Genomic DNA, 16,828 nt, shown 5'->3' on the forward strand with positions numbered 1-16,828 from the left:
CTGTAGTGATAGGATAAGGGGCAATGGCTTCAAACTAGAGAGGAGTAGATTTAGATTGGATTGTTAGGATCAAGTTCTTTGCCACAAGGGTAGTGAAACACTGGAGCAGGTTGCCCAGGGAAGTAGATGAAGCCCCATCCCTGGAGATATTCAAGGTTCAAGGCTCTGGGCAACCTGATCTAGTTGACAGTGTCCCTGCTTACTACAGAGGGGGTTGGACTAGTTGACCTTTAGAGCTCCCTTTCAACTCAAACCATTCTATGATTCTATGAAATTGGAAAAGTGTGAGGGAATATTGTATTACTGGTTTTTCTCTCAGCATATATTTGACATTAATTTAGACTTGCATCTGCATATGGAACCATAATTACTCCTCATGATGCACATGCTTGATAAGACAGCAGGAAATTCAGCATGACATGAGTTTTTGAACTCTGAGATGATCAGGGATGTTTTCTACAGGAATGATTAGAGGGAAAGAGACCTGGATAGTCTACTAAGTTTTCAAGGGAAAGGTTAAATGTCTCTGTGTCCTGTATAACAATGAAGTGTGTGGATAATGCATACAAAGAAGAGGAAAGGTGTAAGTGCCACAGTGAAGCAAGTGGTTTATAGATTCATAAAATAGGTTTAGGCTGGAAGGGACCCTGAAGATCGCCTAGTTCCAACCCCCAAGGAATGGGAGCATGTTTATCTCTGAGAATGGGGATAAATGCCATTTTGTTGAGTAGCCAACCTGAGATTTTGAGATAGAAGATGGCCTTGGTATTTTGTGTTGAAAGGTGTTGTATGATCTTTAAAGGGAGAGTGAACTTGTCACAAGACAAACCAGTAGAATCCATTTTATGGCAATACAAAGACTGCTCTGTGTGACTGAAAAGTCATTTCCCCCATTACTCGTCCTGAGAGTCTATTCCAACAAATGCCATCTTATTTTTTAATTTTTAAGAGGAAAAATTAGGACATACTTTCTGGAGCAATTTTTAAAAGTCACTGTCCCTGGAGGTGTGCAAAAAGGGATTGGACGTGGCACTTGGAGCCATGGTTTAGTTAGTCAGGAGGTGTTGGGTGATAGGTTGGACTTGATGATCTCTGAGGTCTTTTCCAATCTTGTTGATTCTATGATTCTATGTTTTAAACATTTTTTTCCATCACATTCAGGTTGTACCTGTTGCATTTATTTCTTTGTAGTGTTCACATTCAGGATATGAATCATCCCAAGATCCTTAGGTAGTGGTGTTTGGGGATTTGGGGAAGTCAGAGTCACAGAAGACCAAGTTGGAAAGGACCTGGTCCAACCTACGAATATTGATTCCAAGGAGGCTAAATAGCTTGCTCTTCCCATATTGTAGTTAGTGAATCCAGAAATGTTTTACTTTGTCAAAATTAAGGGGGTGTGAAGAGGCTGGAAAACATTTAGATTGTCAAGCTGTTTTTGTTATAGCTATAGATTAAAAGAGATGACTGAAATTCCTTGGGTTTCTCTCTAGGACCATTACTAGTTTGTTGTTTGTTTGTTTTTTAATTGACAGATGAGAAGATCTAGCCCCCGGAAGGAGATGCACTGCATTTTTGCTTTCAGTGTGCATTGTGCCCATGGATTCACCAGGCATATATGGAAGGGCAAAATAAAAAATGGTTTTAAAATGCCAAAGTTAGATACAAGAAGAAGGGGGGGGGGGGGGGGGGAAAGGGGGGGGGAAAGACATTTAATTTTTCTCCAACACAGATCTTTCACTGAATAGATATTTGTCATACCTGTTTATAATGTCACGTCAAATGAAACTAGTATTTATTTTGCCTGGATGAAATCCATAGCCAGCCCAAAGCAATCTTCAGCACAGCCTTGAGATTGCAAAAATAGTGAGCACAGAGTTTTCTGAGTACCTGGAATGTTGTTTTTTACATTTTGATTCCAGCTTGCTTGGACAAAATAGTAAAAACGTTTCTCAGTTCAGTTTGCAGTTAACAGAGATTTTGATATTCCTGGGTTTATTTGCAGGAAATGGAAGTGGCCAGATGGTAATCTCTTATCCTGAGTGGTGGAAAGACCTTGTAACAAACCCCAGAAGATGATTGTAGGGGGAGCCTGATAACTTTTTATTATTTCTTTTAAAATGCTAATTCTCCTTTTCCAGTGGGAGTGAATGATGTCATCCTGTCTCCTCCCACTGTGTAAACTAAGCTTGTGTCAAAGTGTTGCTGCCTCTTGTCACAGAGAGAACAGTTCACATAAATGCAGCTGCAGTACTTTTGTGAGATACCTGTCAGGATCATTCCCAGTTCGAGATTGGGTTTGTGACCATGATGCCAAGATTGGTCTTTCTCCTTTTCTGTGGATATATTGCACTAAGCCTGGGAAATGCTCAGAAATTGCCAAGAGGCAAGTAGCTGTGACAACTTTCTGGGGTTTTGTTTGTTACTCTGTTGTTGCTTTTTTTCCTGATGGTTTGATGTGTGGTGGTTTCTGTCTTAATGTTTGTGTTTTGCCATGGAAATTCGCTTTCAACTTGTTAGGAATGGTTGAAGATAATAGAAAAGATGAAAAGAAATATCTGACAGCAGAGCAAGGACCAGGTACAAGAGAGTAACTTTAAAGCTCTTGAATAAAGCAAGCTTGAAATGTTTTCATGGTATATTGTGGCTCTAGTGAGAAGGACCATGAAACTGAATAACTGTAAATGATAACTTAGACAGCATTGTGCAGGTTTGTGGTGTAAGATCTTAAAGAAAAATGTGACTCAGAAGCACCCCGTGTTGGTGGTGGAAGGCTTCAGTTCTGTCTTGAAATAACTTTTATGCTTTCCTTTTTTATCCAGCCCTAATAACTGAATAGTAATTGACTTTGTAAGCCAGGTTGTATGCATTTTGAAGGCGAGACATATGATTTATTAAAGTTTCTACCAGAGGGAGAAATACACTCTAAACCTGTGCGAATATTTGTGTAACTATTCCTTTCTCCTGGACTCTGGAAGTCCAGCAGATTTGCAGAGCTGGCAGGGATCTCTCCTTTTCCTTGCTAATGTGACCCGTGTCACACTGGCATTTTACTAGTAATATTAGTGCTGCAGGAAGAAAAGTCAGAGCATACATGACAAAGAATACTTCTATATCAAATGTAAAACTTTTGCAGTGCCTTAAAAGTCAAATGAACACTGACACAGCTGTTCCTGCACTGCCTGTATTCCTCTCACTTTGTAGAAATGCTTGCCTGACTCCACTGTGCTTTGTAATGCATTTTACATCTGCAGTCTCCTGCAACCAGTAACACTTAGAAAGAAAACTGTGATTTAGTTCCTTATGAGGCTGCTTATTAAGAAATAATCATTTTTAAGGGCTTCCTGAGAGATTTTGCTTCACAGATGGGGAACCTGAAAATATTTTGGGGAAGAAGAGGTGACTTTGTGTTTTTTCCCCCTCACTCCCCACTCCTTTCCAAGAGACTTTCTAAAAGTTTTTGTTTTGTGGGGTTTTGTTTGTTTGGGGCTTTGGAGGTTTTGAGGTTGGGTTTTTGAAGTTTTGTTTGTTTGTCATTTGAGGAGAGTTGGTTGGTCGGTTAGTTTGGTGGTGGTTGTCGCTTTGTTTGTTCATTTATTTTCTGGTGTGTGTTCATTTCCTGGTGTTATACTTTTGGAAGTGGCTGTCTTTAAAGCTCATCTCCTGGAGACTGTGTGGAGTTTTCTGCATACTGCTAATAGTGGGGCACTGTGTAGTCTGTGAGCAACAGAGACAAACAGATATGCAGCTATTGTACATGTCAAGCAGACTCTAAGACCTTAGTTTTCTCAGAAAAGCAATCTATAAGCAAACTATTGTAGCAGTTCATAGGAGAGGATTATGTTGAACAGAGAGGAATCTTGTCTGTATTTCCTCTGTAGAGGGAAGGAACTATTCAAGTACTTGCCTTTTTAAATGAGTTTATCTGAACTTGCTGCTCAGTGCTGCAAAATAGTGGCTGCAAATTTTTGTTAGCTATGAAATCCAGACAAAGCTACTAATCTACTGCAGTCAGTGGGAGATTAACTCCGGGATGCATTTTTTCCTGTTGTAAAATAACATTGCAGAGGTGAAGTCCTGCTTGCCAAATGCACAAAGCTGCAGGTGGAAACTTCATTTCTTTTCAATGAAACAGCTTTTGAAAGTTCCTCCCATTGCAGTGTTGAAACGTCACTCTGATTCTTTTGTTTGCCACTGCTTGTCAGGTTATTGTTTAGATTGGGCTGCATTGAAAAAGCAATTTTATCAGTGCCTAGCTGTTGTCTGAAAATGTTCAAAGGTTTGCCTTTTTCTGCAGCACCCTCTTGTTTCCTAGGAATTACAGAACTTGGGTTTTTTTTTTCCATAGGCAAAGAGAGTATTTGAATCTTAAAAGTATTTTAAAATGAGAATATCTGATGGTAGTGTTATGGTCAGAGGGTTATGCTTACATTACAGAGAATTCTCATGCTCTTCAAATCACTCTGTAACAGAGGCTCAGGTCACTCTATGGAGAGCAGGGCAACCAATTTCACATCTTGAGGAAGAAGAACCTGGACAAACTTGCTTTGGTTAGTGGTGCAGTTTCTCCTGTTACCGGTTATCAGCGTATCAGTGTAAATCTTGCCATTCTCACCAGAGCTTTGGAATTCTAGTGCTCAAGTTTTCTCTCCAGGAGGTGAAATAAACTGATCCCAGTTTGGAGGAGACTGGGATTTCCTCTCAGTGATACAAGGTGAAAAGAACATCTTGTCTCCCGCAGCTGCAGAGGAACAGAGCCAGTAGCTCCGCAGAGAAGGACCTTGGAGTCTTGGTTGGTAGTAAGTTACCCATGGGAAAATAATGTGACCGGTGGTCAAGAAGGCCAATAGTATACTTGGGTGCATTAAGAAAAGCATGTCCAGCAGATTGAGGGAGATTCTTCTCCCCCTCTACTCAGTCCTAGTTAGAACACATATGGAATATTGTGTCCAGTTCTGAGGTTCCCAGTTAAAGAGGGACAGGAACTGCTTGAGAGAGTTCAATGGAGAGCTATGAGGATGGTTAAGAGACTGAATTCTCTCTCTTAAGAGAGAAAATTGAGAGACCTGGGGCTGTTTAGACTGGAGAAGAGAAGGCTGAGGGGGGACCTTATCAATGTTCACAAATATCTGAAGTGTGGCTGTCAGGGGGATGAAGCCAGTTGCTTGTCAGTGATATGCAGTGACAAGAGGGGGCCAAGGGGCATAGACTCCAACACAGAAAATTCCATCTCAGCGTGAGAAAAAATACTTCTTTATTGTGAAAGTGGTGGAGCACTGGAACAGGATGCCCAGAGAGGTTGTGGAGTCTCCTTCTCTAGAGATCTTCAAAACCTGCTTGGATGCATTCCTGTGTGATATGCCCTCAGTGGTCCTGCTTTGCAGGGGCTTGAACTCGGTGATCTCTGGAGGTCCCTTCCAACCCCTAGAGTTCTGTGTTTCTCTGAGTCTTTGGATGTCAGTGACTTCCAGAGCGATTTGAGAGATCACATGCAAATATGGTGCCCAGGAGACTAAAACACACTTGACTCTGTTTTCCCCATGTATTTTTGTATTTTCACCTCCACAAGTGTGCACTTGACTAGCATGACAAAGGAAATATTATTGCTGTTCTCAAAAGAGTGTTCTTTATTAACCAGTTCTTTAATTATTTTGGTTTCAAAAATTAGGCACTGTTGGAGGCCTGATTTGGAAATGCTACCAACATGACTCAAGTAGGCAAAATCAGGAAAATGTCAGTTAACATTTCCAGTGGAAACATTTTGCTGAGCCTACACACCCTGCATTACAATAATGTTGCCTGTATAAAAAGTTGGCCTCTACTTATACCTGACCCTACTGTAGTGCCCTAAACACAGGTGAACACCCTTTCACTGGGAGTTGCTTTGTCATATGTATTGTAGCTAACGACAAGGTTGGACTTGATGATCCTTGAGGTCTTTTCCAACCTTATTTATTCTATGATTCTGTTCTATGATTCTATGACAAGTGATAGAATAGAATAGAATTAACCATGTTGGAAAAGACCTCAAAGATCATCAAGTCCAAGCTATCACCCAACACCATCTAATCAACTAAACCATAGCACTAAGTTCCTCATCCAGTCTCTTCCTAAACACCTCCAGTGATGGTGACTCCACCACCTCCCTGGGCAGCACATTCCAATGGCCAATCACCCTTTCTATAAAGAACTTCTTCCTAACATCCAGCCTAAGATGAGGCACTAGTACGCTGTGTAATAATTCAGACACTTCAGACATTAAGATTTTACAGAGCTAAGTAAAGGCAATGTGACTGGAAATGAAAAATTGGGTTGGTATTGTGTTCAGTGTGGAAGCAATGCATTTCTTACAGCTATGTTTGTGTTTCATTAGCTTCTGCTTGAGGCATCAGCTGCTAAGAGAATTCTGTAGGCAGTGTTTATTATTATTCATTTGTACTTAAAAAATTGAGGCACTGTTGGAAGCATTATTTGGAAATGCTACCAACATGGCTCAAGGAGTAAAAATCAGGGAAATAATTCACTCTGTGAGGTGTCACAGGGCAGCAGGGCAGGAGATGATGCTACAATTAGTGATGGTCTTCTAACAAGTATTTTGAGTCACTGTCCCTTTGACTATGGCCACCTTCTAAAGCTTTCTTTTTTTTTTCTCAGAAAGAAGAGAGGCTTTAACACAAAGATGATCAGAGGGCTGGAGCACCTCCCTTATGGGGACAGGCTATGAGAGTTGGGGCTGTTCAGACTGGAGCATACAAGCCTCTGGGAAGACTTTATAGCAGCCTTCCAGTACCTGACAGGGGCTTGCAAGAAAGCTTGGAAGGGACTTTTTACAAGAGCTGGTTGTGATAGGATGATAAGGAATGGCTTTAAGCTTGAGGAGGTCAGATTGAGATGGGATATTAGGAGGTAATTATTTAGAGTGAGGTTGGTGAGATACTGGAACAGTTTGCCCAAGGAAGTTGTGCATGCCCTTTCCCTGCTGGTGTTCAAAGCCAGGTTGGATGAGGCTTTCAACTATCTGGTCTAGTGAAAGGTGTGACCATTCTCATGGCACAGGGGTTGGAACTAGATGATCTTCAAGATCCCTTCCAACCCAAACCATTTGTCTGTTTACTTTTGCCTCTTCCTCGTGCCACTATACCAGTGCCATCCAACATGTAATTCTTCACTTCAGTGCTGTTTTATTTGATATGTTTTAATGATGGGTGGAAACAGTTGCCATGTATAGGAGTCAGAGTTATAACTATTCACATTTTCTCTAATTTTCATGGGTCTGTGTAGCAGAAATATTCATCCTTGAAAAATGCAGCATGGCCTCTCTAAACAGGAGCTGATTACAGACAAAAAGTCTTGTCTTTAGAGGAGCTGGTAAGCAGAGAATCCTGAATCTGAGAGGGAGATGAAAAACCAAAGCCATAGAACCAAGAATAAACAAATGACAAGACACAATCCACAAGATTGAACTGCCTTGTAAACCATGTTTCACTGGCATCTTTCCAGCTGGACATTGTACAAATGTTGAAGGCAACAGTTGTGGAACAAGTTCTCAGTGTTTGGTAAAACAGTGTATCATGCTTTTTATTTTGCCAGCTGACTTTCCAGTTACAACGTGGATGTGCATAGAAGTGCACTTTTCCACTGCAATCTCTGTCTCTGATGGCTTTTGTGTATCTCCAAGTTCTGTTTTCGTTTGGCAGGATCGCAAAGAATTTGGCGTTGATACCTTCTTATAAACTTACAGTTTTATGAAGTTTTTATACAGATGAGTCTGAATGCTTTTCTAGTTTGGGTTGGTTGGGTTCTTTTTTTTCCCCTCTTATATTTCTGACCTTTGTGGTTTTCCTACTATTCAAATTAGTCATCAGGTAAATTGGAATTCAGGTCTATCCTTGTTCTGCTTTCCAGGATTCAGGCCTGTCCTGTTCAGCTTCCCAGCAAAGGCTCAGTAAAGCTTAATTCACCTTCCTCCTTGCTGATGCCTGCTTAGGGAAAAAGATGACAGACTTGACATTCCTTATGGGGCCATATAAAAGAGTCTGATTTACAGACTTATATGGGGAAACCCAGCTCCAAAACATTTTCATTTCTACAGCTGTCAAATGTGGGGATAAGTGAGTTTCACTCTAAGGTTGGAGTTTTGTTCTTTGTAAGCATAGAAGAATGTTAAAAAACATTGCAGGTAATCACTAGCTAAGATCTGTAGTTATGGTCATTATAACTAACATACCTTTGAGAGTGAATGCTGTGTGTATGTGTACTGTGTACAATTCTGGGCCCCTCCATTTAGGAAAGATGTTGACTTGCTGGAATGTGTCCAGAGAAGGGCAACAAAGCTGGGGAGAGGTTTGGAGCATAGCTCTGTGAAGAGAGGCTGAGGGAGCTGGGGTTGCTTAGCCTGGAGAAGAGGAGGCTCAGGGGAGACCTTATTGCCATATGCAATTACCTGAAGGGAGGTTGTAGCCAGGTGGGGGTTGGCCTCTTCTCCCAGGCAACCAGCACCAGAACAAGAGGACTCAGTCTCAAGCTGTGACAGGGGAGGTTTAGACTGGATGTTAGGAAGAAGTTCTTCATAGAGAGAGTGATTGCCCATTGGAATGTGCTGCCCAGGGAGGTGGTGGAGTCACCATCATTGGAGGTGTTTAGGAGGAGACTTGATGGGGTGCTTGGTGCCACGGTTTAGTTGATGAGATGGTGTTGGATGATGGGTTGGACCCGATGATCTTGAAGGTGTCTTCCAACCTGATCTGGTCTGGTCTGGTCTGGTCTATTCTATTCTATTCTATTCTATTCTATTCTATTCTATTCTATTCTATATACTTTCAAACTTACTTTTGTGAAAGGAATAGGCAAATATTATTCATAGCTAAACTTGCTGTCTGTGCTTTGTTATGTAATACTTCTTCTTGACCAGAGGTTAAACTTAGCATGTGTTTTCACTTTCTGGTGTCAAACAGTTAAAACAATGTTGAGTTATTTCAATGTATCATAATCACTACACTGCAACAGACAAACCTTAATCCTTAAACTTTTGTGCTGCCCTCCCTCACCCTTTGGTAGCTCTAGGACAGCAGGAGAGAAATTGTAAGTCAGGGAAATGTCTCCTGAATGGGGGTGGGGTGTTTTTTTAATATTAAAACAAAGCTGGCATATCAAACTGTCACCAAAGGAGTGAAATGACATGTGGTTTATACATCACTTTCTCTTGGTTTACAAAACATCTTTCTGGGAACTATTTATCAAAATAATACATTAATCTTTAAAAAGCCACCCATATCCTAATGGAAGGCAGACAGTTTAGACTAAACTAGTGAACTTCTTTCTTTTTTTTGTTGTTTAATGTCTGAAAAGAGAAGTGCAAAATTAATTGGATTTGTGTGAAATACTTCTCTTCTTTTTAATGGCACAGAAATGGTAATAAAGACCTGTAAGGAATTTCCAGGGGATCCTTTACCTGGTATAACGGAGTGGCTATGGGTTTTGGTCAGTCGATATCTCATGGCAACTTTGGCTCGTTCTTTGCTGGAAATATAAACAACCCATCGGGATGTTGCCATTATAGCAGCTCATTTAATCATAGTTATCTTATTATGCAGACAGTGGTGTCCTAGGATTCCACAAAAAAAAACCCCATGTCCAAACTGAATATTAAATGTCAGGCTTCTGAGTTCAAAGATAAACTGTAGTATCAGAATTCCATTTTTATTACTGGCACAGGCAGTGGTGTGACACTGCGATGATACATTTGGGTGGATGCTGCCAGGATAAAATTCCATAGCATCTGAATGTCTCTACAATGATCTCACTGCTGGGTAATCTGTATAACCTTCCACCTCTTCATTTTAATTTTCCTAAGTATCTCTTTCTGAATATTATTTTTCAGTCCTCCTCCATATTTTGTCCTTTGTAGCTTGCCATTCCACCAGAACGAGATGCATAACTCAAGTGAGGGCAGAGCTATAGGCTGGTTTTTGGCCAGACTGTACCTGGGCTGTAATCTGAAAACCTTCCACAATACATTGTGGCTGCCTCATCCCTGGAAGTATTTAAGGTCAGATTATATGAGGCCTTGAGCAACTTGGTCTAGTGGAAAGTGTCCCTGCACATGGCAGGAAGGTTGGAATGAGATGATCTTTAAGGTCCTTTCCTACCCATACTGTGATTCTGTAGATGTGGGTATTATAATCTGTATATCTGTTGACTGGTGGGACTGTGAATGGCCAACATGTCTGAGGCTTCCTTGGAGTGTTTGCACTTACTAGGTGTGTACTACACATTGCATGTGCAAACAGAAAGCTCTGCCTGCTTCAGGGGGAAAAACTGGCTAGCAGTGACCTGCCATAGTCAGAAGTATTCATACAGCTCCTACTGAATTTCTTTTCCTTGGGGAAATTCAAGTGCAGACTTGAAATTGTTGGTAAGCAGGATAAATTTGTTGCTGTAGATTGTTCTTGACTACTGCATTTTCCAGGAGATGGATGGAGACTTTCTCTCTGGCATGGATTGTGCAGCAATGTGGCATTCAATCTTGGTTTGAAGAGAGGCAAGTATTCACATTTTGGAAAGGAGTGGCCTAAAGTAGGTGGGAGAGGAAATCTTGCCTGACAGCCCTTAATTCAAATGTCCTTAGTTAGAAATTAAGTTTTCTGCAATAGAGGCCAACATGTATGTAACAGACATTTGCTTCATGAAATATATGTTTGCCTTATTTTGCTGTGAGGATGGAGTTTGTGAAAACGGCTGCTGGCAGCAACACAGATGAAACTTTTGTGTGGGTAAGACCTGGGCCAAATTTCCCAGCACAGCTGTCCCCCAGAGCACACCAATCATACACTTTTATATTCTGGCTAAATCAGTCTGAGGTCTCCCAACTTGAACAAACCGGTGAGTGTCAACTTTTGAATCACCAAGTGAGTTTCTGCTGTTGGTGAAGTTGTGATTGTAATTACGCTCACCAGAATTAAAGGGGTTTACATTCATTGTGTAATCAAAGCAATGCCATCAGAACATCCAGATGTACATAAGGGTAGTCACATTTAGACTCTTCAGCACTTCTGAGTTGCTGAATAAAATGCTGGTAGGGAGTTGAGGCACTTGCTACTGGAGGTACTATATCCAAAGGCAGAAAGGTAAAGAGTGCATTTTTATCAGAAGAAAGCTCCAGTCTGGAACATTTGCTGCCCTTGTTCAGAGGTTGATAGATAAAATCTAACCTCTGGTTTGTACTTCAGAGTTGCTGCTGAGATCCATCACTGTGTAATGATTTCATATTATTTGGAGTCCTTTTGGGGGGGAAGAAAAACAAGTATGGCAAGTGAATCCACAATTTCTGCCTCTCTGCTTTGTGAGCCCCTGCCTGGAGTACTGTGTCCAGCTTTGGAGTCCTCAGTGCAAGGACATGGATATGTTGGAGAGCATCCAGAGCAGGGCCATAAAGATGATCAGAGGGCTGGACAGGCTGATGGAGATGGTTTTGTTCAGCCTGGAGAGGAGAAGGCTCTGGGGAGACCTTATAGCTGCCTTCCAGTGTCTGAAAGGAGACAACAGGAAAACTGGAGAGAGGCTTTTTACAAGGGCCTGTGGTGATAGGACAAGGGGCAATGGTTTTATTCTAGAGCAGGGTAGATTTTGGATAGACATTAGGAATAATTCTTTACTATGAGAGTGGTGAGACACTGGAAAGGGTTGCCCAGAGAAGCTCTGGACACCTCATCCCTGGAAGTGTTTAAGGCAAAGCTGGATGAGGCTTTGAGCAAGCTGATCTAGTGGGAGGTGTCCCTGGCCATAACAGTGTGGTTGGAACTAGGTGATCTTTAAGGTCTCTTCCAACTCAAGTCATTCTGTTTCTATGAATTAATAAGATTCAAAATAAAACATATTAAAAGCCATAAACCCCATGATGAATTGCACACACCTCTCTGTGTGATTTGATTTTGTGTGTGCGAGTGTGCAGTGTGCTGACACTTCAGTTTTATTCTCCCTACTTAGTAAGGGATGGTAATATAGCGCTATCACATTAAGCCAGGGAGCCAATGGCAAAATGTGTTCTCAGAGTAAGAGTTTCTTTTACAGGGTTATTTCTGCATTTTTAAATAGTTCCAATTTTATTTTTTTCCAAATTATTCCTGAGATTGGCTCAGTAAAAGCACAGCTCAGCAAAGCAGCAAGAGACTGTAATATTCTTTCCTACCACCAGCAGTTGTGGCATTAGTTTATGAATCTACACATGGCCACAGAGTGGTTGATATGAGGTTACATAATTGATACTTTGGGAATCTGGCCAATTTTAGAGGACTGGGATGAGATTATTTTTGAACTTGCAGAGGGAAAAAAAAATCTTTCCCCCTTTCATCAGCTGCTTGCCTCTGCTTTATATTAACGATTCACTTTCTTTTTTCTTTCTGTGATGTAAAAGTCTTGTATCATATTAGAGCACAGAAAATTGGGGGTTGGCTCAAAAAAATACAAATTTAAACATCCCAAAAGATTGTTGGGGTTTTTTTGCCTTTGAAGTGAAAACAGTTTCTGGCAGATTTGATTCCCTCACCTCATTACCACAGCTCAAGCCTATACATGAACAAGAAAAATGCACAGCAAGAAAAATGCAAGACCTTATCAGTTAGCAGTTAGTTTGTGAGTGTTTCTGGGGGTGTTTCTTGGTGGTGGGGTGTTTTTTTGTGTGCAACTTGCACAAGCATATGCTGGAAATCAAGAAATGGGTAGGTGCAATAGTCTGAATGTTGGTTAAAAAATACAAATAACAGAAAGAAAACTATATTGTCTGACTTGGAAATTTTGGCAGAGCTCCATTACCTCTGGCTCACACAAATGCTGAAGTGGCTGGATTAAATGGCAGGGGTTTATTTATAGTCAGTGTAGGCTGAAGCATGGCTTGTCACACAGGGAAATGGCTCTGATCAGGTTTGAGAACTGTGATTTTCTATTAGTTTGATGAAGAGATGTCTCAGGTAAAAGTGAGGGACTTGCACATCCAGCTCAAATCAATAGCTCTTCTTTCTTTGGCACAATGTTAATTAACATGCTGTGAACATGACTGTGAAATTGCTCCACATTAGTACCCTGTTATTTGTTCCCTTACTAATGAGAAGCAGCTTTAGGTATCCTAAGACATGCATAAATAGTGCATCTGTTCAGCACTTCTTCCTGTGTTTTGTTTTAATTATGAGGGAGGCAAAATATGGCAATTCTGAGGAAAAAAACCATCTCACTCTTCTTGTCAGTGTTTCAGTGCTCCTCAGTACGTGATAATCTGCTGTGATTCTATTGGTCATGGTGTAGTGGTTAACCTATGTTGTTTGTTTATGAAGTCTATGTAGAAACAGATTCACAGAGTGAGTTAGACTGGAAGGGACCCTCAAAGGTCTTCTTGTCCAACCACCCTGCAATGAGCAGCAACACACCCAATTGGATCTGGCTGCCCAGGGCCACATCAAATCTGACCTTGAATGCTTCCAGGGATGGGGCCTCAAACACATCCCTGGGCAACCTGTTCACCACTCTCATTGTAAAGAGCTTCCTCCTAATGCCCAACCTAAATCTACCCTGCTCCAGTTTAAAACCATTGCCTCTCATCCCATCACTACAAGTCCTTCTAAACAGTCCTTCCCCAGCCTCCCTGTGGTCCCCCTCAACTACTGAAAACACAATAAATAAAGACTTGAAGCACTACACATGCAAACTTTTGAGCTAAAGAGTTTGTTATGAATTTTGACATATTTTGTGGGGTTTTGTATTTTTTTTCCTCCTGTGAAAGATTTGTACTTAGACTAAACTTAGCACAAACAAGCAAGTCCACAAGACTCTCAAGCACACAAAGCCATGTGCATGCACATGTGTGATGTAGTTCATTATTTGTAAATGCTTTGCATAAAAACTACTTGTTTTAATGCTCCAGACTTTTGTCTGTTGCCCTGTACTCTCCTGGCTTTGGTAACATGATCAAATAGCAGTTGATAAAAGCATTGTTATGTTCTTAGCATGCAGAAATGCATTCTTAGAAAGCAAAGTGTCTCAATAATGTAATATATATTTATTGTGTTCCCTTTTCCACTTGCAAACGCTTGCAGAAATTAATGATGGACTTTGTATATTTCTTTGAAGAGAAAGTAAGGTTGAGACATTTCAATATCTGAAGGGGACCTACCAGAAAGCTGTGGAGGGTCTGTTTAGAAGGGCTTGTAGTGGTAGGACGAGTGGCAGCCTGATGCAATCTGTGAATCTGTTCATAGCATTAAGGCTGGAAAAAAAAAAGTTGCAGATGCTCCTCCATACAAAGGAAATGGATACTCTTGTTTATGCCCTATTTCAGTGCAGAAATCTCAGGCATTGTGAACATTTTTTTCCATTTCCTGGCTTTTCTAGACTTACTTCCCCCTCCCCCCCCCCCATCAATTTGCATTTGTAGTGTTAAAACATTTGTCAGCTTTATTCCACTGTAGAAAACTCAAGCATTGTGAGTATTTTTTTTTCCTACAACCAGGATTTTCTAGGTGCTTTTTTCCCCCTCCTCCATTAATTTGCTTTTGCAATGCTAAAACATTTGTCATGTGTCAAACAAACCTGGCAGGGGAAAGACCGTCTCACTTTAAAGCTTCGCAAAGCCATGAAGAAATATTTATGTGCTTAATATACTCTGAAGCTAGAGAACATTCCTTGGAAATTAATGTAATCTGCTGCACAATGGGGTTACAAGATCAGTGATGAGAGAGACATAACTTTCTACATGCCATAAATTCTCATGACCAATTGGATACATGCCCGAGTAAAGTACTATTGAGAATGCAAAGTCAATCACACAAGATTGCCTAGCACAGGAGACTCTGCATAGGTCTACATGGCCCAAAATTATCTTCAGCCTTGGTTTTCTGTAGCTGAAAGTGTTTTCTTCATTAGCATTTTTCTTTTTCTTCCAATAAAATGCTGATGAATTCCTGAATTCCTCACCTGCTTAACTTCTTAGTGTCTTGAACTTTCCTTGTTGAGGACCTGTTATTACAGAAAGTTGGTATTTTTATTAAGCTGATAGGCTCTACAATATCACTGCCTTATATGTAGCCTTGTCCTTCTCTTTTGGTGTTTCTATTAGCTGATGCTCTTTGAAGGCTTAAAGGAAAATTATACCAAGAAAACTTGGGAGACATTTCTTGCTCTTTGTAGTCTTCTGCACACCTTCATTGAATATCTCAATGGAGAATCTACTGTGTCCTTTGGCCACGGTGCTGCTTTCTTCATAGCCCAGCCTGGGTGGAGTTGCCTTGGACAGAAGAAGCTGGATTCTAAAGAACAGGCTTTTATGGGCAAGATGCAGTCACTGTCTTATCAGCTCTGTCCAGGTAGCATTGAATCAGCCCAGAAAAAGACATGCTGGGACAATCTGGAAAAAAACCAATAACAAACAACTAGCTCTGAGAGTAAAGCCAGAGGAACAATGCCCTGGAGAATTTGTCAAATCCATATCAAGCTTTATTCTAGTGCAAATAAGTGATCTATAATCTAAACTGAAATAAGGTTTTGAGGTTGTTTTATTAACAAGTCTTCTGAGAAATGGCTGAGGCAACTGAGGGTGCTTAGTCTTTGGAAGAGGAGGCTGAGGGGAGACCTCATTACCCTCTACAATTATCTCAGTGGAGGCTTGAGTGAGGTGGGGGTCAGACTCCTCTTACATGCAACAAATTGCAGGACATACCTTCCAGTTGTGCCAGGGGAGGTTCAGGTCAGATACTAGGAAAAATTTCTTCACAGAAAGAATTATCAAGCATTGGAAGAGGCTGCCCAGGGAGGTGGTGGAGTCACCATCCCTACTGGTATTTCAACATGGATCTTAGGGATGTGGTTTAGTGGTTGTAGCTTAGCATTGCTTATGACATTGTGAGCTCTAGATGAATGGTTGGACTTGGTGATCTCAAAGGTCTCTTCCAATCTCAGCAGCCCTGTGGTTCTAAGATTCTAAGGAATTCTTTTCATGGACAAATACCTTCCAATAAATTTTGTGGTTGGTATGCTGTTGATTTGAAAAGTGGTATCAAAACCAGTTCAACTTGAAGGAGATTCAGAGGATGTCTTGGTTTCAACTGGGAAAGAATTTATTTGCTTTATAATAGCTGGCACAAGGCTGTGTTTTGGATTGAGTAAGAGAATGACATTGACAATACACCAATGTTTCAATTGTGGCTGAGGAATTGTGATTTATTTATATTTTTCTACTTTTCTGCTCAAAATATGTAACTAGATTTTAAAACCAGCACCCAGTGGTTTATGGTAGGCAAATGTACAACTACTCTAAGCAGCTTTAATCCAAAACAGACTAATATAAAAACCTTCCTTCAACAGCTAGGAAGCACAGCATGGAAGGTTACACGAAAATAAAAAAAATATTTAAAAAAAATACATTTCTTGTTCTTGAAGTTATTTTACTACAGCTTGTTCTAGTTTATTTTCCAGAGAGACTCGACTGAAATTCTGTATTTCCTCTTGGCTGACATAGGGTGGCTTCCTTTTCAATACACAGATCTTCCTCGGAGACATCCATCTCTCTTATTAAACACTGAAAGTTAGATGAACTTTGATTGTCTGGATCTCTTTCTTTTCTCTTCCTCTTCCTCTTCTCTTCTCTTCTCTTCTCTTCTCTTCTCTTCTCTTCTCTTCTCTTCTCTTCTCTTCTCTTCTCTTCTCTTCTCTTCTCTTCTCTTCTCTTCTCTTCTCTTCTCTTCTCTTCTCTTCTCTTCTCTTCTCTTCTCTTCTCTTCTCTTCTCTTCTCTTCCTCTCCTCCTCTCTTCTCTTCCTCTCCTCCTCTCTTCTCTTTCCTCCTCTCTTC

General features: G+C 40.8%; 2 protein-coding genes across 2 annotated transcripts in view; both read left to right on the forward strand.

Annotated features, from left to right (window-relative positions):
* The window catches only part of IMPG2 (interphotoreceptor matrix proteoglycan 2), a 113,069-nt gene extending 110,922 nt beyond the window's left edge, over window positions 1-2,147 (forward strand). The window contains exons 21-22 of the mRNA XM_054163897.1: window positions 1,920-2,022; window positions 2,139-2,147. Coding sequence (XP_054019872.1) covers window positions 1,920-2,022; window positions 2,139-2,147 — 112 coding nt within the window. The remainder of the gene's footprint in view (window positions 1-1,919; window positions 2,023-2,138) is intronic.
* Window positions 2,148-2,221: 74 nt separating this feature from the next.
* ABI3BP (ABI family member 3 binding protein) overlaps window positions 2,222-16,828 on the forward strand; it is a 146,378-nt gene continuing 131,771 nt past the window's right edge. The window contains exon 1 of the mRNA XM_054163898.1: window positions 2,222-2,383. Within this exon, the coding sequence (XP_054019873.1) occupies window positions 2,305-2,383 (79 nt within the window). The 5' untranslated portion in view covers window positions 2,222-2,304. The remainder of the gene's footprint in view (window positions 2,384-16,828) is intronic.

This window comes from Dryobates pubescens, chromosome 8, assembly GCF_014839835.1.
Source record: "Dryobates pubescens isolate bDryPub1 chromosome 8, bDryPub1.pri, whole genome shotgun sequence".
NCBI classification, from domain to species: Eukaryota; Metazoa; Chordata; class Aves; order Piciformes; family Picidae; genus Dryobates; species Dryobates pubescens.